Source organism: Triturus cristatus, chromosome 4_2, assembly GCF_964204655.1.
Source record: "Triturus cristatus chromosome 4_2, aTriCri1.1, whole genome shotgun sequence".
Taxonomy (NCBI): domain Eukaryota; kingdom Metazoa; phylum Chordata; class Amphibia; order Caudata; family Salamandridae; genus Triturus; species Triturus cristatus.
Genome location: NC_140586.1, coordinates 263,386,539 through 263,412,665, shown reverse-complemented (window position 1 = coordinate 263,412,665; position 26,127 = coordinate 263,386,539). Strand labels below are relative to the sequence as shown.

The 26,127-nt window shown below is 41.4% G+C and overlaps 1 protein-coding gene across 5 annotated transcripts in view; it reads right to left on the bottom strand.

Moving 5' to 3' along the window:
- CAMSAP2 (calmodulin regulated spectrin associated protein family member 2) overlaps window positions 1–26,127 on the bottom strand; it is a 523,611-nt gene that overhangs the window by 179,253 nt on the left and 318,231 nt on the right. For 3 of the 5 annotated variants that reach the window (XM_085601471.1, XM_085601470.1, XM_085601472.1), the window contains exons 5-6: window positions 20,873–20,905; window positions 823–964 (exon numbers count right to left, since the gene is read on the bottom strand). In XM_085601471.1, the coding sequence (XP_085457597.1) occupies window positions 823–964; window positions 20,873–20,905 (175 nt within the window). The remainder of the gene's footprint in view (window positions 1–822; window positions 965–20,872; window positions 20,906–26,127) is intronic. The other 2 variants (XM_085601473.1, XM_085601474.1) reach the window with 1 other exon arrangement.

The window sequence follows — 26,127 nt, the reverse complement described above, 5'->3', positions numbered from 1 at the left end:
AAGACAACCTTCACAGACATTATAGATCAAACATATATCACAACAAGAAGGATGAGTAGTATATTTTGGAAGCTTTTATGAGATGAAAGTCGAAAGAGCACTATCGTTTAGCCAGCATCTTCATTGTCTGATGTCATGCATCCAAGTAAACCTTTCACAAAGGAAACAGCCTATCTTTTTCTGAGACACAATTCTTTTGTTGCAGAGCCAATGAAATGGATAGGAAACACATTTTTGCCATGTTTTTTACATTCAAAGTCTGAATCTAGTTAACCTGAAATAACCCGAAATGTATCTTACAAACAGAAACGTTCTTTTATAGATCACATCTAGCATTAGACTGACAGAAACTGTGCATTTCTGTCATATTCTTGTTTTTTTGGTTATGCACATTGCATGTAGGGAACTATGCACTACACTGCTCATACCAATAGCTGTCCATGCGAAACCTTATCCTCTTTATTTTCATTACTTATATGTATACTTTAAAATACATGAGCAGAGACCAGGTAGAGGGAAAATAAGATAGATCACAACAATACTAGAAAGCAAAGGCACAGCAGCATTTTCTTATAAATCAAGATTGAATGTTGTGAGTCTGACATTTGAACAAAAATTATCTATAGTACAAATACAACAATGCTGTTTCAGAAGGACTACTGTAGGTCATATCAAACTATACAAGTGCCCCAAGGGACTAATGACAGTAACAAGACACCTAAAAACGTTCAGTCATGCATCACTTGCCTATAAAGGTCTATAAAATAATTATTTTCTGTTCATAAAAATCACTTTTGGTATAGCAAATACAGGTCTCTTCACCTTCTAATTTGATGACATCAGGGCAGTAAAAGTGGATGAGAGCAGCTAGTGCACATCCATCTGTACCATCCTTCAGTAAATTCTCCACCAGTGGGATGCAAGGAAGCTGTCTGAGAAGTGTTTGATCCTTCCTATATCGAGCCTGTGAGACAGAAAAATATATTTTAGTCAGCACTCATATGGAATACAATCATAGTAACACAAAGATCCGTTTATTCAATTTATGAAACACACAGCAACAGAGAAGTGCAGATTGATTGCGTTTCTGCATTTTAACCTCCAAAATATTTTGCTGATATTTGAGGAGGATTATCAATTTCAATGCAGCGGCACAGCAATGGGTGGATGTATGGCTCCATTTTAAGACCATTTTTACATTAAACATTGTTAGAAGATGCACATTTTTACAAATATTCTTTACAAAAATATGTTAAATTATGACTATACTTTACAAGTGATATATTTGTGATATAGACAAGAACAGAGTCTGCTGTTAAGATTTTACTAAATATTTGAACACCTCTGAACTATTCACAATAGATTACAGAATAGAATCCATATAATCTCAGTTTGATCCACTTCTAGATGCAGCGCATCCCTAGACTTCAGACGGTTCCTGTCTTGAAAAAAAGCCCTAAAATGCAGTCATGTGTGTAAATATAGCATAACAAACATCCTATATGTTGATACAATTTGCATATCTAGTGGAAAGGCCACATGAAGACACAGACTTTAATCATTTTTTATTACTACAATCTAACTGTTATCACTTTGGTGATTTGGCAAACCATGATCCTAATTACTGAGGAGACGGAGAATGAACTCAGATGCAAGTGAGGACAAAATGGTTGTGATCAGAGCTTAATTTGTCAAATAAATAAGTGCTGGGGCTCAAAGTTTTGCATAGAAGCCAGTAGCTTGGGCGCTAGCAAATTGTGGGTTGTAGAACATCAAGCCAGCTTAGTAATGATTCCACTTTATGCCTTTTTCATCCACCACCAGATTCTCCCTACCCCGTATCTCATTCTTGCACGTTCCATTTCATATTAGTCACTGTTTTTGCATATTTCACATTCTCCTTTATTCCCCTTTTTGTGTTTCTCTCTCTCTTGTGCTGGATTAAAGTTTGATTAGGAAAAATAAGTGCTGGTCCCCAAAAATGAATGCCAGGGGCCCCTCCTGCAACCATTAGCTCAAGTAAAACACTAATTGTGATATGTCTAGATGGGAGTTAAGGTGAAGCGAACATATTTTCTTGTAAGTAATGCATGGGTGTCACTTGGTAAACATACCCAGAGTTTGTTGCCACTATAACTTTCTACAGCACTGATTTAGAAACATGTGAGTGCATTATTAGAACATTTTTGATAGTTTTTCAAGATCATTCCAGTTTAACAGCTATCCCAAAAACATCCAAAGTACATCTAGTTGTGATAGGATTCTGCAGGATATATTAGAATACACAGATTCCAAACGTCTGTACAAAATGCATGTTTACTCATGCCATTGTGTTTATTTATTTCCAGTGGAAATATGTGTCCCCATCTTCTCTTTGTATGTTTTGTTAATCTTTAGAATGGCACATTCTCTGTTCCAGTCTTCTCAGAGAATATTTCCTGAAATATCCATTTCTGTTAACTGAATATTAGTTTATCAAAATACTTCACAACATATAACACTTTGTGTCGGGGCGTGGCTTGAACGCCGAAGAAAATGGCCGCTACCTGCCGGAGCTCCGTGACGGAGTAGCGTGTTCGACTTCCCCCAGGGCTTTCTTTCTTCACGGCAGACTTCTATACCTGTGGGACCATGTTCCGTATTCTTGCCGGCATGGACTGGGATGTCAGTGTCTTTAATTGATAGCGGATTTGGCTGCTATTTGCTTCCTGTGTCTGCCGCGGCTCTGTGAACGCCGCGACCGCCATTTTGGATGCTCCGGTTTCCCGCGCTACGTCGCTGAAGGTTTTCCTCACATCCACTTACTCATGTGACTGACGGTGAGCGTTCTATGGCCTCAAATGTTTTGCAGCTTGACTTTTATTTCTTCCTGACGTCGTGATGTGGTATTTCTGACTTTGGCTTTGGATATATTAATACAGTGGGTTACTCGCTCCATCCTCACTGACCAAATTTATAAACGCAAGTTATTCTATCCACATTTCTTGGTGTCCCGTTTCTGGTGTTGAATGGCAATGCCTCGCACTAGCCGTGGTGGTGCCCAGCAGCCCAAATCCTCGTCCATGGCAGACCCTAATCCTTACAGTGTGCTGCAGGAGTCTGTGGAGGAGCCCGGTTCTGAATCTGTTAATTCTGCGCTTCTGGCTTCTGTTCCGTCATGCTCCAGTAATAAGTCAATCACTAAGATTCCCTCTGCTTCTTCTTCATCTTCTGGTAAAAGAACAAAAATTAATCCTCCTTCTCCTCCCAATACTTCGCCTACACTTTCAATGGAACTTTTGTTGGAAGAAATCCGCTCTCTTAAGCCATACATGACAGAGACTAACTTTCGCCTCCAACACCTTGAGGATAATTGGTCAAATACTGAGAAGAGAGTTGATGATCTGGAGATTCATGTCGAATCTATTCAAGCTGTTACAGACCACATTCCTGATATGCGAAGGGAGATCATGCATCTGACACAGCAGGTGGAGAATTTGGAAAACAGGAATAGGCGTAATAACCTACGCATTTATGGCCTTTCGGAAGGACTTGAAGGTCCTGACCCCTTGCTATTTTTCCGCTCTTTTCTACCAAAAATTCTTGGATTTCCTGCAACACCCCCTCTCAACATCCAACGGGCTCACCGCTTGGGTCACAACCCGGGCTCTTCTGCTTCGTCCTCTCCTGTGAAGCCTAGAGGTATTATCTTATATTTTTTGGAGTATACCGACTTACTCAGAGTCCTACAGGCTGCCAAGCAAAAAGGGAAGATTCTTTGGAACGGTTCTAATTTGTTCTTTGCCCAAGACTATTCTAAAGCCACGGCGGATCGCCGGAAGAAATTTTTGGACATGAGGCCTGCTCTCCGTAATTTGAATGCTCGATATGGTTTATTTCATCCATGTTTGTTTAAAGTCACATATCAGAACAAAACAACTAATTATGAGGACCCTGCGCTTCTTCAGTATTTTGTGAATACATGTAAAGATGAATCTATGGACATATCTCGATCGTAATTTTGGTCAACGTATTGACATTTGTTATGCTTCTCTGTTTTATGCTCAACTTTTGCATTGTCTTTTCTGTGTCCCGTATATAACTTTGGTGGTTAACATTTTTTCTTCTTTGTTTCCTTTTTAGACACATTATTCAGTCCCTTTCTCCTTCCTTATTCATTGTCCCTGGAGGTCGTCGTCCTTCGTACCTTCGTCAGTTTTGGAGTTGTCCGTCTTGGTATGCTGCCTTTTCCTATGTGGCTTCACCCTCCCCATCCTCAATGTTTACCTGTGGTATGTCTTTTTGATATATTATATTGGGTTTTTCTACCATGTCCTTTTGTTCTTTGTTTCTCTCTTCAAATATCGGCATTATTTTGTATTGTTTATTCTATTATTGACTCTTTCTAATTTTTTCCTTTTTCCATTTCCCTCTCCTCTCTCTTCTTTTCTTATTGTTGCATTACGCGTGGTGCTGCTGTTGTTTCTCTGTTTTTTGTTCTAATCCTCTCTGTTACTTCTTTCTCTCCTCCTGCTTTGCTAGTTTTCTTCTTTTCTCACTTTCAGTTTTGTTCCTCTCATACTTCTTTATTGCATCTTATCATTTCTCCTCTTGTGATAATGTTACTTCTCTCCAATTTTTATATGATGAGTTTCTGGGTATTCATTTGCTTGATTGTTTCTTACATAAGTGATATTTTTTGTTATGAGGTATATATTTAGATGTCGCTAAATATATTTACTTGGAATGTTAAGAGTTTGGGTTCTCCCATTAAGCGGCAACGAGTTTTGTCACATTTAGCAAATTTAAAGGGCGATATTGTGCTATTACAAGAAATTCATATACAAGAGGTTGAGGTTACCAAATTACGCCGTAATTGGGTAGGACATGTATTTGCATCTCCTGGTTCAGGGAAACGTAATGGTGTTGCAATTCTCTGTCATAAGCGGTTAAATGTCAAAGTTATAAATCAAACCAATGATTCTGATGGTAGATGGGTCATTGTATCTTTGTTGATTGATAAAGTCCCTTTAACTATTTTTAATTTGTATGCTCCTTCTATACATGATAAATTATTTTGGCCCCAGATATTAGTCTCGTTGATGCAATCCTCTGATGACTATCTCATTTTAGGAGGGGATTGCAATATGGTTATGGACCCTGTTTTAGACCGAAAATCCCATTCACGTTTTTCTCCCTCTTCCATGCACACTCAATTCACATCTACTATATCCCAACGCTCTCTTGTTGATTCTTGGAGACTCTGCCATCCTACACTTCAGGAGTATACATATTACTCACCAGCTCATTCTTCACAGTCCCGGATTGACTACATTTTTGTTTCTAAAGCCCTGATCCAACACATTACCCATTCTGAAATAGGCTCCATTTTAATTTCTGATCATGCTCCAGTTTCCTTGCACCTTGATCTACTTCCCCCCATAAAAGGTACTAGGAGATGGAGATTTAATAATTCTCTCCTATTAGATCCCAAATTTACCCCAGCTTTCCTTGAATTTTCATCCCTATTTTTTACTGAAAATGAGTCTCCTCTGATATCCCCTCAGGTACTATGGGACACTTTTAAAGCTGCTTCTAGAGATTTCATTATCTCGTTTGTTTCCCATAAAAGGCGTGTTGCATTCCATTCCTTACAGTCAATTAATACACAAATTAAGCAATTGGAACATTGTTATTATTTAACTAAATCTCAATCTGACTTAAATAAACTTCTCAAGGCCAAACTCTCCTTTAATAAGCTCTCCACGGAATCTGCTAATCTAATCCTACTTAAATCCAGTGCCAAATATTATTGTGCGCAAAATAAGGCAGGCAATCTTCTTGCCAAGTATCTCAAAGTTAAACAAGAACGCACAAAAATTGAGTCTATTGTTTCCTCGTCGAATCTCACTCTTCATAAGGATGAAGATATTCTGGCAGAGTTCACTAATTTTTATCAAAATCTCTATACTCCGGAATCTCCTCCTCTATTAACAGATATTGACCATTATTTATCTTCCATTCCTTCTCCTTCCTTTCCAGACACAGACTTTGCCCCATTAGAAGCAGATATAGGTCCTAAAGATATCTTAGAGTCCATTCGGATAATCAAAAAAGGTAAGGCTCCTGGGCCAGATGGCTTTACGATAGAATTCTATCTACATTTTGCTAATTTGCTTGTTCCCAAACTTCACCAACTATTTTTATTTTTTATATCGTCCAAAAAATCTGAAGGGTCTTTTCAGGAGGCCTTAATTTGTCTCATACCTAAGGATAATAAAGACCATACTTTATGTAAAAATTATAGGCCCATCTCTTTAATCAGTCTGGATTATAAGATCTTTGCAAAAATTCTTGCGCTCCGTCTTGACAAAATTTTACCTAACATAATTGGTAAGGAACAATGCGGTTTCATTAAAGGGCGTCACCTTTCTGACAATACTCGTCTCTTTTTTAATGTACTGAGTAAGTCTCATTCCTATCCACATTCTTTAGCTGCTGTTGCATTAGATGCTGAAAAAGCATTTGATAGGGTTAATTGGCAATTTATGCTCGCAGTCCTTGTTTGGTTTGGTTTTGGCCAGAAATTTCTTGCTTATGTCTCTTTATTGTATTCCTTTCCTAGATCTTTTATCTTAGCTAATGGTCTTGTCTCCTCTTCGTTTCCTCTCTTCAGAGGTGTCCGACAAGGGTGTCCTCTTTCTCCTCTTCTTTTCATTTTGGCATTAGAGCCTTTCCTGATAAAAATTCGTATGAATACAGATATTACTGGTTTCCCTTATGGAGATAGGTATTTGAAACTTTCTGCCTATGCGGATGATATTCTCTTATTCATTTCCAATCCACAATCCTCTATTCCATCCTTTTTATCAGAAGTATCTGACTTTGCGAAAGTCTCTGGTTATAAACTCAATGTTGACAAATGTGAAATTCTCCCTCTGAATAAATTTTGTTTTCATGCAGACTTCTTGGCTTCTTCTTTTCATTGGAGTCCGGTTAAGATAAAATACTTAGGCCTGTGGTTTAAATTCTCTATTAAAGACACTGTAGCACTTAACATTAAAAATCTACAAACAATGATACAGGACTCTACAACTCGTTGGCATCCTTTGTTTTTATCCTGGTGGGGAAGGCTGGATTCGATTAAAATGATGTTAGTTCCCATTATTTTATTTTACCTTTCTAATCTTCCAGTTAATATCCCTAAATCTTGTTATAAGAATATATATTCTACGCTGTCTAAGTTCTTGTGGCAGCATAAAAAGGCTAGAATGTCTTTTGCAAAACTTAAATACCCTAAGCAGTTGGGTGGAGTTAATTTTCCGGATTTTGCCTCTTATCATTCCTCATTTTTCCTTAAACATTCTGTTCCCTTATTATCTGTGCAGGAATCCGATACCATTTCAAAGCCTTTGTGGGTTGAGATTGAATCATCTTTTTTTCATCCTTTTACTTTTGAAGAATTTGTATCTCTGTCCTGTATTCCCAATAAATTTTCTCTCCCTATTCTTAAAAATTCTCGGAAAACGTTTTCTCCTCTTTTCCTGGGAGGTTTAGATGACCGTTCGCGTTTCTTACATTCTCCCTTGTGGTATAACCCTCTTATTAAACTTTGCAATAGGATGCTTTTTTGGAAAGATTGGAATAACCTTGGTATTAATTGGACTCATCAATTGTTTGATGAAGGCACTTGTATTCCCTTCTCTACCCTTCAATCTCGCTTCTCTTTGCATGAATCATTTGAATCCAAATACAATCTATTGAGTACAGTTTCGCAAAACAGTTATGACGCTCTTTCTGATTCCATCACTCACACTAATTTATCCCCTCTTTCTCTCCCTTGTTTACTTGCTTCTTCTTCTGCTTCCCAGATATATACAAAACTAAGAGATACTTCTAGCACTCGAGATAAATCTAAAACAGAAACGGACTGGGAATCAGATGTAGAGGACACATTTTCTGTCTCACTGTGGCAAAAGGTCTGGATCAAGATAAGGAAATCCTCTAGAGCAGCGAATACAACTCAAACGTTATTTTTTATATATAACAGACTTTTGATTACTCCTGCCAAACTGCATACAATTGATCCTTCCATCCCCTCTTCTTGCTGGTCTTGTTCAGCGTCGTGGGCAGATCTTAAACACATGTTATTTAGTTGTCCGAGAATTCATACATTTTGGACTGATGTGTGGACTCAGATCAATAAGATTTTTTCCACCTCTTTCCCTCTTACATTTTCACATATCTTTTTAGGTAGTCTCTCGGACATATGGTCCTCTTCCACCACCAATACGTCCATTATTGATTTACTTCTAGCTGTAGCGTTTCAGCAAATCACTAAATCTTGGAAGGATACCTCAAATATTTCCTTTCAAGCTTGGTGGTATGGAGTTTGTTATCATCATAGACTTGACAGAGCCTATGTTTATCCCATTACACTTGCCATTAAACGTGATTTATTATGGCTTCCCATTACAGATTTTTTAGATGTGTCTGCTCGATCCCTACCCCTACATAATCCGTGTACAGAAGAAGTTCCCAAACCTCCATGACAGCATTCCTGATGGTTTCATGTGCATACTTTTACTGCTTGTTTTATGGTTATTTTGTATATTTTTTATTGGAGGAGTTTTTGTACGTTTGATCTATTTCTTTATTCTTTTGTATAATTTTGTATGACAATGATTACATTTCTATTGCAACTGTTTTTGTTTTATTTGATGATGCTTTCTGCCCTTCTCCCTTCTATTTCTTTCCCCTGTCTTTTATTCCTCTCTCTTAGTTATGACGTTCTATTTTTCTACTTGAGATGAGTTTAATACTATGCTTTATTGTTATGCTGTTGTAACTGAACTTCAATAAACTCTCCTTTAAAACTGAAAAAAAAATATAACACTTTGTGTCACCTTACATCAACAAAGGAATTACAAAATAAAGAAAATTGTATGTTGGATTTCAATATGCAAATACACACAAACATTCAGTTACAATAAAACAACTTTAATACATTTTATTGACACCTTCAAAAGAATATAAATATTACAATATAATATGGAGCTATACAAATCTTTTATGTGAAATATTTGCCATCTTCAATCAATCAATCAATCAAGTAGTATGTGTATAGCATGGCTAATCACCCGGGGGAGTGGGGGATATCATCCAGGCGCTGTGCTGCAGGTATCAGTCGAAGAGCCAGGTCTTGAGTCTCTTCCTGAAGTGGTTCAGCGATGGAGAAGTTCAGAGGTTGGGGGGAGCGGGTTCCAGGCTTTGGCGGCGAGGTGGGAGAAGGATCGTATTCCACAGTGGGTGCAGCTTATACGTGGTGTTTGAGCGAGGGTGAGGTGTGAGGAGTTAATGTTTCTGGAGGATTGGTAGAAGATCAGGCAGTGGTTCATGTAGTCTGGTCCTTGGTTGTGGAGGGTTTTGTAAGCGTGGGTGAGGAGCTTGAACTGGCATCTCCTCTGGACAGGGAGCCAGTGTAGGTCTTTCAGGTGCTGGATGATGTGTGTCCTCTTGGGCAGGTTGATGATCAGTCTAGCTCCAGCGTTCTGGATTGTCTGGAGTCTTGCAGGAGCTCTGAGGCGGTGTTGGCATAGAGCGCGTTTCCGTAGTCGAGCCAGCTGATGATGAGGGCCTGCATCACCGTTTTCCTTCTGCTGATGGGGCGCCATCTAAAGATCTTCACCTTAATGCTACAAATACACTATCTAATGACAATGAGTATATTATACCCTGATTATTTCGGCTGGGTCTTGAACACCATTAGAAGTAAATGGACCAACACTTGATACAATACCAATGGGATTTTAGAGCAAGGACAAGATTAACTGCTCCAGCGGCACTCCTGTTGCTTACCGGTAAGATTTGAATTTGGCTCAGACTAAAATAAATTGAGGACATACATGTACATACTTTAAACTTACCTTGTCAAGAATTGTGTTGTTTGTAGGGCACAGGGTTGTAGGATGTAACGTAAGTTGAGAAAATAAAATGGCTAGATTGGAAATTGAGGACTGTGCGTATAATTGTCACCACACTTGAATAAATAGAATACTGATTTTACACCGTGATCGGCTGGTCACCTTGAGAACCATATGAACGCTGTCTGTTGTTTACACTGTCCTCGGGTACAGATTGTCTGAATATGGAAGCATCTACTGGCAGGAGTTGGTGGGGGCGGAAGCGGAACGAAAACAGAAGTCGTTTGAAGCCACACGCAGCACTCGAAAGACTGGCGAAAAAGGGTACTACATTACTCATTAGGCTTATCGCTTTCTATCCGGCGCGCAAACTGTTGACATAGCGAACCGGATGAATAAAGAACGGTTCCGATAGCAGACCCTTGCTGATTATTTTGAACAACGCGGCTTTGTAGCATCCTGGAAAAACGAATCCTTCTAGTGTGGTGCGGTGTGGTAAGGGTGACTTGTTCACCATCCAATTTCTGTATATAGATAGGTTGGACCATGAAAAAAGTATATTATGTATGTAGATTGACCAGACTTTACTAACGCTTGGCTATTCTGCAATCAGCAACTACTTAGCGTGGAATTGGGAACACGCTTTTGTTTTTGAACTCAAACTTACGATGGAGAGAAAGAGAGCATTTATTTTCCCCTTGCCTGTCAGCTGTTGTTGGGGTATCTTATATACAAGATGTAATGAAACATCTCAGTATGGAAACTTGAGATTACCTGTGGCTATTATGCTCTTGTAGTAGGTTCTTCTCTCAGACAGTAATCAGACTTCAAGGTTTGATCTTAACAGACATTATTTGTTTTGAATTACTAAAGTGGCAGAATCACTAAAACATGCAGTTGAGACGAATGCGCTATGATGACAATATGCACAAGAAAACAAATCAATAGTGCGCATGTTTGAGAATAATTATATTTCCTTTCCTATTTAACAGGGGTTCCGTGCTATGGTGTGAATTGGGTCTACCGCCCTGTGAAACAACACCTTTTTGTTTGTCTGGTGGGTATTAATGTAGTATCTATAGATATTTGTGGATTGAAGTTGAATGGTGATACATTAACAATGTAGTAACTTAGTATTCCTATTTTCAGAAGCCTATTTTCAAGATTATATAAGAGAAGTATCAAGACATGAAGGAATGTACTCTTCTCTTCAAGTGAACATTAATTGTAGATTTTTTCTTTACAGGTACTTAGATACATTATACGTCAGAGAGTTATTATTTAAGAATAAGATATATCTGTAATGGTTCCTTTTGGTGTTTATTTGCCATTTAGGTCTCCTTCCCTGCTGTTCCCTTCCTTACCATTCCTCGCTTGATCTTCCTCAATCTTCTGTGCTATTACAGCTATCAGAATCGAGGCAATCGAGAGGTGGACCCCTTTGAGCCTCAAACCGATCCTGAGAGTTTGGAACTGATCCTTGACAACTGGACAGCAAGACCAATCTTGCGTTCTCTCCTTGGAAGTTCATCCACTGTAAAAACCCTAAGAAAGTCAAGGATCGCTTATCACTAGGTGAAAGAGGGAGGTAGAGAGAAACGCTTGCTCCAGCAAGTTGGATGTTGAAGAACTGGACTGGATCTTCTGGTTTACAGAATGGCAATGTATCACAGATTACAAGGGCAAAGCACAATGTTGCGGTCAAGATATAGTGAAATAAGATAGTAAGAGCCTGATTTAGATCTCGGTGGATGGGTTACTCGATCACAACGGTGACGGATATGTCGTTTGCTGAAATATAAATCACTTTATATCCCATGGGATTTATATTTTGGCGGACGGGATAAACATCACTGTTGTCACGGAGTACCACGTCCGCCAAGATCTAAATCAGGTCCTAAGTATACGGCCACAAACAGGGAGTCACAATGCATGAAATTGTAAACAGCACATAGCAGGTTAACTAGTGCATTGAGGACTCACATTGTGACTAGCATCCAGGCAAACCTAGAAACTTGCCCGAGAACTGAAAAAAGAACACACTCCTCGGCACCAGGACATCCACACGAGCAAAGACAAGAAGCTGGCAGCAAAAGCAGGACAGAAACTAAGTAAGGGAAAAAACAGTAACAGTTCGGGAATGATGTTGGATGCAAACTAGTAAGAAATTGACAGTGTCGTAACAACCACTGTTGCCAGACACCAGCTTTCAGGTCAGAGAGGTCTTTTTAGAGCTCTAGCTAACTTGACCTAGAAGTCCCCTTGTCAAATACTCACTCTTTAGTGAGTGGTGCAGCGTGTTGCTGAAGTGACCCTGGATGTGCTTTCATGGATGACTGTAGTTTCTTTTGTCCTGTCTTCCAGCCCCTCCTCGTGTGGTGTTTCTTTTCCCTTTTTTGTGTCAATCTCAGAGATTTGACATTAGCCTCCGTCCCAAAGGCCCCTCTTCCTTTTGGGCTAGGGTTTAATAGGAAACTTTCAGTGAAATGCTCTTACCTATCTTGGGGCATGGACAAAAGCTGCTGGCCCCTGGAAGTTTTCAAATTTCCTCGACTTCGTACACAGGTGCTTTATCAACTAGAGTAGGAGAAAGAGCAACTGAAGTAGACGAAACAACCTTTTTGACTCTAGAGACATGGGATACATGGTGAATTCCCTTATGATGGTAGTTTCAACTTTAGTGCATGTTGTCCTAGCAACCTAAAATGGGAAAAGGACCTACAAATCTGGGGAAGAACATAGGATGTGAACCTGGAATAGATACATTTTCAGTGGACAGCCACACCATTCCTGCCACCTTGAAAACTGATCAGGACTGCAAAGCCTGTCTGCAAGTCTCTTGTATTTGGCTTTGGCTTATCTCAAATTCAAAAGGGCTCACTCCTGAAACTTTCGAATGTCTTTTAGCAAGGTCTATACATCAAAGACTGGGAAAGAAGAAAAATCAGGTGGCCAAATGTGAAGGTCGAATGCAGATGAACAATAGAAATGCACTAGGGTATAGGGGTCCAATTACCCGACTGCTAGGAATGGTGCATAATAAAACTACCTAAATACTGTCTGCGTGTCTGGTTGAGCATCTTGGTCTATCCAGCCATTTGGTGATGGTAATTTGTGAACAAAAATGTAACATCCAAAGCTGCTTGAGCAAAGCCTTTTTTTAAATCTAGATGTAAACAGATGGTCTGTGATAATGATAAGTGGCAACCCATGTAATCCGCCAACTTCCTTGAGGAACACAGCAGCTAATGCAGGAGCTGTTGTGATCTTTTTTAAGGGAATAAAATGTGCTGTTTCAGTAAGATAGTTTATGATCACTAATAATGCAGACATCCCTTCTGATGGTGGTTGATCAGTTACAAAATAAACATAGAAATCTGTGACCAAGGCTGTTGAGGTGCAGGCAAGAGCTGTAATAATCAAACTGGTTTCTTTTGGGGTACCTTGGCCCAATTATAGATGACACAATGTCAAATTATTGGTTCTCTGGTCTCCGGTATTCCTGGATGTTCTGCGAATGGAGGTTCAAGCCCCGAGTTCTTAATGAGATTTTGTAACACTGGATTAGAAATAAAGACTTAGGGACCGAACTAGATATTGCTGGGAGCCCCATTTCACCGCCAGGGGGATGTAGTAAATTACTTTGTCACCCTGACAGAGATACCGCCCGCTCAATTTAGAAATGACCACCAAGCTGACAGTAATTTCTAAAGCACTGGCAAGAACTGCTGTCATGGCAGTTCTTGTAAATACTTTGTGTGGTTTAGTGCAGGGCTCCATTAACATCACGGAGCCTTCCACCAAACTGTTTTATTTTTATTTTCAAAGAGAAAACCCCAAAGCGTGATTTTCTTTTAGAAAATAAAAAAGATAATGGCCCCCTCGCCATGGGAGTCATCTCCCATGGTGAGGGGGGGGATTTTGTTTTTGACTGTCCCAATCCATGGGGGCTTGCCTGGCGGTGACGGACAGCAAAACAATGGATAAATGTCCACCCATCTTAATTGGACGGACAGACATATAGCCAATTCTCCGATGGCCTACTCTGTCAGATCATTCAAGTTTAGCTATGGTGGTGACAGAGTATTCACCGTTGTAGCCAAATCTATGGACTGCCCACATTAAGTCAGGTGGGCGAACACTGTGTTGGCGGAGAGGGAACTCCGACCCGCTGCAGCGGAGCTCTATCTCTGCCAATATCAAAATCAGAACCTAAATTCTTATGTCATAAGAAATCTTTTTCTAGTTCCCTCTGAATAGGATCTTGTGCAATCCAGCCGGTTTCAGTGATTATGTTTTCTTAGCCTTTGCAAGAATGTCTCCCCATCTTCTACACCTTTTCCTCCTAAAAACAAAATGGAAGGTGACTGGTGACAGTTTGCTGCTCTGCTTCTTGTTGTTACAACAAACAAATGATGGACGGAATGCTGACAATGCAGACATTCTCCCCCAGTCAAGAGATCTGGGTTAAATCCATCGTTCTTTTGCCCACTACACCACCCCAGTTCAGACATGGCCATATGCAAATCAGTCTTGACCCTGTGCCTCATGGGAACAGTCCAGCCCGAACTGCCAAGCCATGTCTTCCCTGGACCGGAATCAAGCATCCTAGGACCGGTTTCTGGCTATCAGCCGTCATCAGCCAGGATAGCTTGACTCCAGTGACGTAGTGAGCACGGGACCCACGTCTGGGCATACCCATCCCACTTAGGGCGAAAAGCGTTACAACAAACAAATGATGGACGGAATGCTGACAATGCAGACATTCTCCCCCAGTCAAGAGATCTGGGTTAAATCCATCGTTCTTTTGCCCACTACACCACCCCAGTTCAGACATGGCCATATGCAAATCAGTCTTGACCCTGTGCCTCATGGGAACAGTCCAGCCCGAACTGCCAAGCCATGTCTTCCCTGGACCGGAATCAAGCATCCTAGGACCGGTTTCTGGCTATCAGCCGTCATCAGCCAGGATAGCTTGACTCCAGTGACGTAGTGAGCACGGGACCCACGTCTGGGCATACCCATCCCACTTAGGGCGAAAAGCGTTACAACAAACAAATGATGGACGGAATGCTGACAATGCAGACATTCTCCCCCAGTCAAGAGATCTGGGTTAAATCCATCGTTCTTTTGCCCACTACACCACCCCAGTTCAGATATGGCCATATGCAAATCACTCTTGACCCTGTGCCTCATGGGAACAGTCCAGCCCGAACTGCCAAGCCATGTCTTCCCTGGACCGGAATCAAGCATCCTAGGACCGGTTTCTGGCTATCAGCCGTCATCAGCCAGGATAGCTTGACTCCAGTGACGTAGTGAGCACGGAACCCACGTGGGATGGGTATTCCCAGACGTGGGACCCGTGCTCACTACGCCACTGGAGTCAAGCTATCCTGGCTGATGACGGCTGATAGCCAGAAACCGGTCCTAGGATGCTTGATTCCGGTCCAGGGAAGACATGGCTTGGCAGTTCGGGCTGGACTGTTCCCATGAGGCACAGGGTCAAGACTGATTTGCATATGGCCATGTCTGAACTGGGGTGGCGTAGTGGGCAAAAGAACGATGGATTTAACCCAGATCTCTTGACTGGGGGAGAATGTCTGCATTGTCAGCATTCCGTCCATCATTTGTTTGTTGTAACGCTTTTCGCCCTAAGTGGGATGGGTATTCCCAGACGTGGGACCCGTGCTCACTACGCCACTGGAGTCAAGCTATCCTGGCTGATGACGGCTGATAGCCAGAAACCGGTCCTAGGATGCTTGATTCCGGTCCAGGGAAGACATGGCTTGGCAGTTCGGGCTGGACTGTTCCCATGAGGCACAGGGTCAAGACTGATTTGCATATGGCCATGTCTGAACTGGGGTGGCGTAGTGGGCAAAAGAACGATGGATTTAACCCAGATCTCTTGACTGGGGGAGAATGTCTGCATTGTCAGCATTCCGTCCATCATTTGTTTGTTGTAACGCTTTTCGCCCTAAGTGGGATGGGTATTCCCAGACGTGGGACCCGTGCTCACTACGCCACTGGAGTCAAGCTATCCTGGCTGATGACGGCTGATAGCCAGAAACCGGTCCTAGGATGCTTGATTCCGGTCCAGGGAAGACATGGCTTGGCAGTTCGGGCTGGACTGTTCCCATGAGGCACAGGGTCAAGACTGATTTGCATATGGCCATGTCTGAACTGGGGTGGCGTAGTGGGCAAAAGAACGATGGATTTAACCCAGATCTCTTGACTGGGGGAGAATGTCTGCATTGTCAGCATTCCGCCCATCATTTGTTTGTTGTAACGCTTTTCGCCCTAAGTGGGATGGGTATTCCCAGACGTGGGACCCGTGCTCACTACGCCACTGGAGTCAAGCTTTCCTGGCTGATGACGGCTGATAGCCAGAAACCGGTCCTAGGATGCTTGATTCCGGTCCAGGGAAGACATGGCTTGGCAGTTCGGGCTGGACTGTTCCCATGAGGCACAGGGTCAAGACTGATTTGCATATGGCCATGTCTGAACTGGGGTGGCGTAGTGGGCAAAAGAACGATGGATTTAACCCAGATCTCTTGACTGGGGGAGAATGTCTGCATTGTCAGCATTCCGTCCATCATTTGTTTGTTGTAACGCTTTTCGCCCTAAGTGGGATGGGTATTCCCAGACGTGGGACCCGTGCTCACTACGCCACTGGAGTCAAGCTATCCTGGCTGATGACGGCTGATAGCCAGAAACCGGTCCTAGGATGCTTGATTCCGGTCCAGGGAAGACATGGCTTGGCAGTTCGGGCTGGACTGTTCCCATGAGGCACAGGGTCAAGAGTGATTTGCATATGGCCATGTCTGAACTGGGGTGGCGTAGTGGGCAAAAGAACGATGGATTTAACCCAGATCTCTTGACTGGGGGAGAATGTCTGCATTGTCAGCATTCCGTCCATCATTTGTTTGTTGTAACGCTTTTCGCCCTAAGTGGGATGGGTATTCCCAGACGTGGGACCCGTGCTCACTACGCCACTGGAGTCAAGCTATCCTGGCTGATGACGGCTGATAGCCAGAAACCGGTCCTAGGATGCTTGATTCCGGTCCAGGGAAGACATGGCTTGGCAGTTCGGGCTGGACTGTTCCCATGAGGCACAGGGTCAAGAGTGATTTGCATATGGCCATGTCTGAACTGTGGTGGCGTAGTGGGCAAAAGAACGATGGATTTAACCCAGATCTCTTGACTGGGGGAGAATGTCTGCATTGTCAGCATTCCGTCCATCATTTGTTTGTTGTAACTGCTTCTTGTTGTGACATACATATGCCCTCCCGTGTCTGTTACCTGGCCTTTCATACTTGATTTTAGATTAGAAATGGGATTACCTTGCATGTTCTGGGCTCATACATTTCATGGAATTTAAGTTAGCTAGATTTTTGTGGTCCGTCCAAGAGTAATACAATGCTAAGCCCCTCCAGATATTGCCTTCAATGGGCCAACACCTCTTCGATGGCAAGGAGTGCCTGATAATAAATTGTGCTATCCATCTCAGAAGATGTTAAAGTTTGTGAGATGTATGCACCAAGATGCACCTCCCCAGTGTTGGAATCCTTTTGTGAGAGGATGGCTCGAATGGTGTATGAGGAAGCGTCCATCTGAATGGCAAGCCACTGTTAGGGTGTTTCCAAATAGGAGCTGTTGTGAATGGTTCTAAAATACTTTCTCCATCTCCTCCAAATGTCCTGTTTCTTAACCCTTGCTTGATGTGTTCATCTCTGAGATCTGACAATAATGGAATTAAAAATGGAGAGGGGTATAGAACCAGAAGATATAACAGCAGAGAATACACTCAGAGAGAAAAGTAAATTTGTACTTATTTGTGGTATTTTGTAAGTAGCAATACTTTGCGTTAAAGCTCCTCATAGAGCTCGAAGTCACAATATCATTGCAGGGATAGGAAAAAACTCCTGCCATTCAAAATTGAGGTCAATGGAACCTAACAAAAAGAGCCTCATGCCCAAACATTACGCTAAGTATGCGCACGACTACATGCTCCGAAGCACTTCAGATTCCAAGAAGGAAGAGATGTCAGAAAACAACCAGTCACCATTCTTCTGCAGCATCTGAAAACACTTCTTTAACCAGTCTGCTCCCAACTCGCAAAGGCCCTTTTAAAAATAGTTACTATTTTTGCTCCCACTTAACTGTCCTCTTTCATTTCTTTCTGTTATAACTCATTCCCTTCCCACTTTGCATGCTGACTTCTGCAGGCTGATCGAGTCCCAGTTCAAGTATTGGCCTACTATTTTGCTTCATCATGCTTCGTGAATGCGGCTCTAATGGCCAAGCCCCTACAATTTGTCCCATCCTCACCAGCCGGGATGGCGTCTTTCAATGTCAGGTTTTATATGGAAAACCTTCTCCTACTGAAGGAGCTTTAAATAATTTTATCAAGATCGGGTAGCCTATAGACATCAAGAAACATAGGAATCTAAATAAATCATCCAAATGTTATTTTAAGTGCATTAAAGGCTGGGGGAAGCCCATAAGGAAATGATGAGCCTTGATCTTATGATGTGAGCCTTGGACAATGGCGGCTGCTATGCCTATGGTTCATATATATTTGGGCTGCATCTGCTTGGCACGCAGTCCTGTTCTTCTGACTGCCAATAGCTGGCACGAAGAAAGCTGCTGATAACTAGCACATATTTGAGATTCCTATGATTGACAAATCAATATATCTTGGGATGCCTATGTTTAGTACAAACAGTCCTTCGTAGGATTGGGACATCTTTGAGCAGAATATTGTTAGTGTGAAATATGATGCACAGGAGATGGTGAGATTGGTAAGAGTCAACTTGCCGTGCAGGTGGCAGAGGATACTAAAGAACAGAACCTGGGCAGCCTGCACAGCTGTATACAAGACAATAAGAACTAGATAACAGATCTATGAACAAGGCAAAACAAATTTGCACTACATGCTGAGGGTTGCAACAGTGTTGCTGCTACACTACTGCAGGAATGTCCCAATAGCTTGCCGGTTTCTGAAAAAGTCGTAACTCAGGCTCAAATGCTCTCCACTTAGGGGACCCCAGTAGTTTTGTCCTCATGTCATTTGCTAATGGAAGTTTGGAATAGGAGGATTTTAATTCCTGATAAAAGGTGGGGTTTTGCAACTGAACTAAATATGTTCCCCTAGTTTACATAGAAATGTTTAGGTGTACAGTTCAACGGCTCAAGGGATTTTGACAAGGTATGTATTAGGACTGGGTCTTGACTGGAGGAGAGGTCTGGTGACCACCCAGTTATTTGTGACTTGCTTCTACCAGATGATAGATGAGATAACAGCCTTTATCTGACAGCCGCAACGACAGCATGCAAAAAGAGGCAGGTCCTAGCTGAGAAGCTGCAGAGGACAACATTTTCAGGACATGTTATTGAGCTTCATTTGAAGGAACTGTGTGTATATGTATGTAACCTGAATGTCCTAAAAATCTAGAAAAGATCTGACACTCATGTAAGTATTGTGGACACACCTGCCCTAGTCTCATCTATGTAGAGGCCTTAGGCGTGGTCATGTGCTGGGGAAAGGAAAGCAGAAGATATTCATAACTGGACAGGGAGAAGTGGAAGAAACAGGCTGATTGTTTATATTCATTAAACAGGAGATGTACACCAGTAATCTTGTACCAGCATGCATGGGCCTCTTTGAAACATCTTCTGGCCTTGTTTGCTACAGAAAAGGCAGGTCCATACGTGCCCCACTCCTCCAAAGAGATTTGTAAAAAATCCTAGAGAAATAATAATCTTGCCGCTAGTTTGACTAAGCAGACTCTAGACTCTCTTTAACTCCTTTGAAGCACTAAAGAATTGTCTCTAGAAGCCTGGTTTACCCATGATACTCTGAGTTGTATTTCATGGGATAGAGCAGCATCAGAAAGTTGTACAGTGGTGCAGTGTTGGCAGGACACACTGTCCCTCGCACATTCTCTTGTCGTAGTCCTGAAACCATCTCAAGAACAGAGGTATGTTACCGGATGCCGGAAACAACTTTTTTTCAATTCTAAGAATGAAGACATATTTGCAACGTTTCTGGGTATATTAAAATTTTCATAGAAAAATAAATAAAACTCAGATATTGATCTCTAAACAGATTATGAAATTATTAGTTTGGGCTGAAATACGAAACAAAACAATCAATAAGCAATTGTGGTCAATATCTCACAAGCCTGCAAAGAGGTCATTGTAAAGGAGCGATATGCATACTACAGTGTTCAGTGTAAACAATCAAATTGAAATGCAACGCAAATCCGTATAAAACCCAATCGTTTCAGAATTGTCTCAAATATAAAGCAATGTTTCCTAACCCTGTGAGCTTGAAATGGAAATGAAGAAATGTGAAGAGGCCTATTAACTGGCACGGACTACATTCGCGCCCATAGCCCCTACAACCCTGACTCCTGGCGTGCTGATGCTCAGACCCGTGGGCACCCATGGGACACGAACTAGAACATAAGCTAACCTCTTTCAATAACCTGCGCACAACACGTGAATACAATATGGGACCCTGCACGACACTCATATGCTATACCTTCAATGGGGCTACCAGTGGGGGGAAAAGTTGGGGAGGGAGTTATATAGTTCTTAGAAGGCATGCATTGTGGACAGTTATCACAGTCCTGCAGGACATATAGGGGCATAGATTTTCCGTTTATTCTGGCGTAACAATATTGTATAATTGGTAACTACTGTTATAATATTATATATGCCTCTCTTCTGCAATCATCCATTAACCTCACTTATCGTTCATAATGTTCAACCCAATGTCATGTATAAAAGCAATGTTTAGTTAAATGTGACGAAAATACCAATAAAGTTTGTTTAAAAAAAAAATGGAAATGAAGAAATGTATGTTGTTTCTAACACACAATAGGACTGAACCAGCATGACATGGAAAAAGCCATTCTCAAACAAAATTTGTATAGATGAAAGAAAAAGCAGTTGTGCAAACTTACAGGGACCAGTTTCCAAAACCATTTTGAAGGAGACTTCAGTGGAAGCAGCAATAAAAAGAAACAGCAAAAGAAGCAAAGAAGAGAAAAAGCATGAAACAGATTGTGTTATTTCAATTCCATACACAAAGTTTGTAGAAGCTTTCTACAGACAAACACAGATAACAATAGTAGCACCTCACTACATCACTAAAAGGCAGATTAGGTAAGGATAAACAAACTATTTGTCACGTTTGAGGCTTTCCCTTTGTTTTTGTAAACACATTACACATTGCAAATATTTTCTGGTAGTATTTACATATCTCCTACCCTGTAAAATATGGGTTATTAGATTTTTGAGATTGTGTTCAGTAAATTAGATCAATATGTTCTGCTTGTTTTTACATCACTATGTATCTACAGTACATTACACCAATAAAGGGGCCCACGGTTGACTTCTGATGGCATCATATCCGAGCATTAAAACAGCATGACCCTAAAATACATGAAAGACGAGCAACAAGCCAGGCATTGAGCCTGGTCTTTCCTAAAATAGAATGTTAGAATGCACGTGCACTTAAGATAATTATGGTGGACCAAAAATATTTCACTTTGATGTTAGATTCTCAACAATGGCCAAAGAAGATGAGTCTTCGATCGCTCTGCCCCCCTTTAGCTACAGTTTGCTTGAATCAAAGATGTCCAATATAGGACTGGATCTTAACCAGGTTTTTAGGATAGTGACTTAAGATACATTTAAATAAATCGCTTTAAATACAGCCAATTCACACAATGGTTAGCCTTCAAGTATTGCACGGATCCGACACTTTTGGGCATAGGCTAGAAACCCTTGCAATTTTCGCTGTTGTTTACTTTGCTCATTCATACTTTCCTGAAACATTATTTTGTTACTTGGACCTTAACAGTCATTTTTATGTCCAGATTCAGATTCCATAAAGATTCTTAACTATATAGTTCCATATTATCAATTTCACGTGAAATGGTAGCAGAGAAAATGGACCAATAACATTTGGGCACATTGAGGAAGAGCAAAACGGAGGCAGATTGTGAAGGCACCACAAACGCATATAGGAGGACAACCCAACATCTATTCATTGAAGGCCCTATGTGTCACTATCTGAAGCCTATGCGGGATGTCTAAAAGCTCATAGAATTTTGCAGAGGTCAAGGGCTCAATTTTTTGTGGCCTCCTATTATAAGGGGCCACAAGTGTTTTTTTCGGGGAAACAGCCAGAACGACACAGTACCATTACAACGGGGGCAATACAACGAACGCGTTGTTACCACGCGTTTCATTACCACGCGTTCCATTACCAGGCAAGTTGTTACAAAGACTTGCATTAGGGAAAGTATTGTTGGATTTTAAACCCAACACCTTCCCTACTGTTGCACGGACTGGAGTTGGAATAGAAATATCTACTATTCCAAAGTCCAGAGCTTCCCTAGAGCAAGCCGTTGTAATGACTTGCGTGGTAATGGAACGCGTGGTAACAACACGTCCGTTGTATTGCCCGTGTTGTAATGGCATGCGTTGTAAAGCATGCGTGATTGTGTCATACATCCATTTTTTTGATATACCAGCAACTCCACACATTCAGAACATATATCTGCCTTATTTTGCATTATCTCGCCCTCCTCCCTGGAGTCTATGCTTGTGATGCAGAATGGTTCTGGTCCATTGTAGAATTGAACCGTTCTGTCATGTTGTTCTCAACTGAGCTGTGATATAAAGCACAAATTTGTGCTGCAGGTGCTTTAGTGAAACTTTCATGTACTTCGTGCCAGAGAATCTAAGAGGTAACACAAGCACTGGACACTAAAACCAGCAGTGCAAATGGTCCGAAAATCATTCCCAAGTAGGCAGATATTCACATGCAAATAAAAAATTGACATGTACTCTTTGAGGAGAAATACAATATCTTCTCTGATTCACTGAGACTACTTTTTACATTTCTGTAACTCAATGGAGGATTTCAAAATAAGTTGGAACCCCCTGGTATGAGAGCTGTTGTTCAAACCGTCATAATTCCTTTATAACATACTGTGGCTTTAATAAAAGGGAATATTTGAGCCTGTGTTAAGTACTTTTATATCTCGAAAAAAATGTTTTCATTTAAGTTCCTCGTTAAAACAAGCTAATAGGTCTGGCTTGCATTTCGCGTCCTGTCTAAACTATTTTTAAAAAGCATGCTGCAATGAAAAAACTAAAAAAAATTACTTTCTGTATACAGTGCATCTACCAAATAAATAGTTTTTATGTGTGATGATTCATCGTAATCTAGATATGTGAAACAGTCCCTCGGATGTTGTAATAAAAGCACTCCACATAGGTACAACAATGCACCAAACTCCAATAGCATGAGTTAAGGGAGTAATACTTCAATGGAGCAGAACCAAAGCTCATTCTATACATGTGGTAATGGATTGAATACAACAGGTTTTAATGAGAACTGTACTGTAAAGCCAGACCTAACCGGGCTTGCTCCAGATCTTTTATGAGAAAGTTTTGATTGTAGCAGGACAATACATTGAAAGTCTGATCTAGAAATGGGCAGTGACAGGAATTCTGCACAAAAATCACTGTTATTCCCATCCGCTCTGCCTGCCACACCAAAATAACATCTAAAGAATGGTGGAGGGTGGTGTCTGGTTGGCGGAACCACACCAGCTCTGCTATCCATCGGGTCCTCAAATGCCACTCGGAATGGTGATAGACTAACTTTGCTGCACCATGTTTGATGGGATACAAGAGAAGGGTGGCGGTCATCCATGCAAACACACATCACATCATGGCTCCATACTGAGATGAAAAAGAGTCCTCAGCAGGTCAGGGAGACATGGCATATAGAAAGAATAATGCATTTTCGCAGAAACATTTCCATTGTGCACCTTTGAGTCCACAATCTGCCCCGTCCATGGGCTTCCTATCGCAAACATGTTTCTGACTAGTCATTCAGGGCTAGCAAAAATCACCACCGAAATGGTGTAGAGGAAGTGGTGTCTCCACCACATTGGCAAATGGTATACCTGCCACAAATCCCAAAAATCGGGCTATAGGACACGGGCAAGAAAAGATTAGGGGAAAAGATTTTCAAATGCTAATGCGTACACAATATAAAACAATGATGCCTGTACATTAGAATGGCAAAGCAGCAAAAAGCTACTGATCACCGTTAGATTTTCAATACATGAAATATAGCACATGCGTTAAGACCAAATGGAACGAACATGTATAAAAGAAAATGGAAAGGTCTCCTCTTGCAGGAAGATTCTTTCCATGATACCGCTGGCGTCCTAGAACATCCTTTTATAACTCCAACAAAAATATTCAGAGCTGTAAAAGGAGATGAGTCACAGCACAAACCGAATTCTCTGAGGGAGCTCATTTTCAGCACACTGAACAATGAACTTTGTGAGTCCCACCATTAATGCCATGGAAATAATGATAGAAAAGGTTAGTAATAGCAGATTTTGTACGCATTCTTGTGGTTGCAACCAAAAGTCTAAGGGACAGGGGCTGCAATGTTGACATTTGTGGTGTGCTGTCCCTAGGGGGTCACCATTACTGCATGTGCAAGGAACTGCAAAGAAAGTTTTGGGGATCGTATTGAATGTCCATTTTTACACTGTGAGGGATTTGTTGCTGTGAAAACATCTTCTCGAATCACAATTCAGTCACAGTATTGGTGGATGTTAGCTATGTATGGAGGCAATAATAGTGGGGCGTGGCAACCACCATCCATGAGGGCTACCTAAGTGTGGTACTCGAGTCACCGACCTCCAAAAATTCAACTTATTTCTGCCCAAAGTGCACAATTCAACCCCATTTCACACCGAGAACAGAAATTAAGGAGTGAGTGCTGCAAGGCTGCGACCAGCCAAATCCGTAAAATATATTGTGCACTGGGAGATGGGCACGGCTTACCCATCATGCTCAGCCACGCAGGATGACACGTAAAAGCTGAGTAGGAAAGGACCAACATGACAAGAGATTAGCGACCTGTGCGCGTCTTGCATCAGCTAGGATGAGTGCGGAGAAGCCCAGCAGAATCTTCTGGTAAACCGCACTGAGTCTGGTTCCAGAACCATTGCTCTGGGCTCAGTCGGAGCAAGCCCCTTCCTGAGAGAGAACAGGCCAGATTCTCCCTGGAGATGATAGGCTTGATGCACCTCAATAATAGTGGTGGCGCCAATTTCATTAATAACACACTCCAGAAACTGGACCGGAATACACCACTCAGACCCTAAGGGTGTCCAGTTCACCCGGTGGTGATCTTCTAAAAGCCTACTCCCTGTGCATTGTGTCTTGCCAAATGGAAACTGGGCGAAAGGGAAAGAAAAACAAACACTGCAGTGATAAAACAAAATTGAGCCAGAAGAGAAGATTATGCTCCTGGACGATGCACGCTTTTCATTAGCGCTTAGTACCCAACACTGCTACAGACGACATACTGCCTATAGAAGCTCACATTCATTCAAGGCACTCTGTTGTGTTTGTGACGTAGGAGCAAGCAATGTGCAAAACTGGTCTTTGAGCACAGGCAGACAGGTGACCAGGAAACAATATTTGTTTTTTAATTTCGAGTTTGAATAAGAAAACCCATTCTTTGATCTTGTCCGAAAAAATGCCTATTATAAGAACGACAAAGGCACAGGCATCTTAATACTTGCCATAACAAAAGCTGAAGAGCAAGAGGGACACAGATGAGCCATCTCTGCTGTAAGAAGAAACTGATACCTGCTTCGAAACTATGGGATTGCATGGCTTGGTGTGTGGCAAGGTGACCTCTTGCACACAGCAAAGTCGCAGAGCTCACAAAAATCAAATATTTCAGTATCAGAAGACATTTAAAAATACTTTTGTCTTTTTTATTTAATACAGTTTTCCCCATTTATGCTCTTTTCTCATCATTAGTGATGTAAAAGTAGAATTTTTAATGTATTGTCCTCAAAAATTATAAAATATAAAACGGTCTTTAAAAACAACAAAAATGGGTCTTTTCAGGACCAACTTTAATGGTATAAAAAGCATAAAAATAAACGTTCTTTGCTTTTTGTGTGGGTCAAAGTAAGAGAGAGCGAGTGAAAAAGCAGGAGCCATGGAAAGCAGGTGCATGGAACTATGAGTGAGAGAGAGAGTGAGTGAGAGTGTGGAAATGGGTGACATGAGTGAGTGGATAAGTGTGACTCTTACAGTGAGATAGTGAGTCAAATTTAAGGAGTGTGGGAGGGAGGGGTTTGGGAGAGTGAGTGCTTGA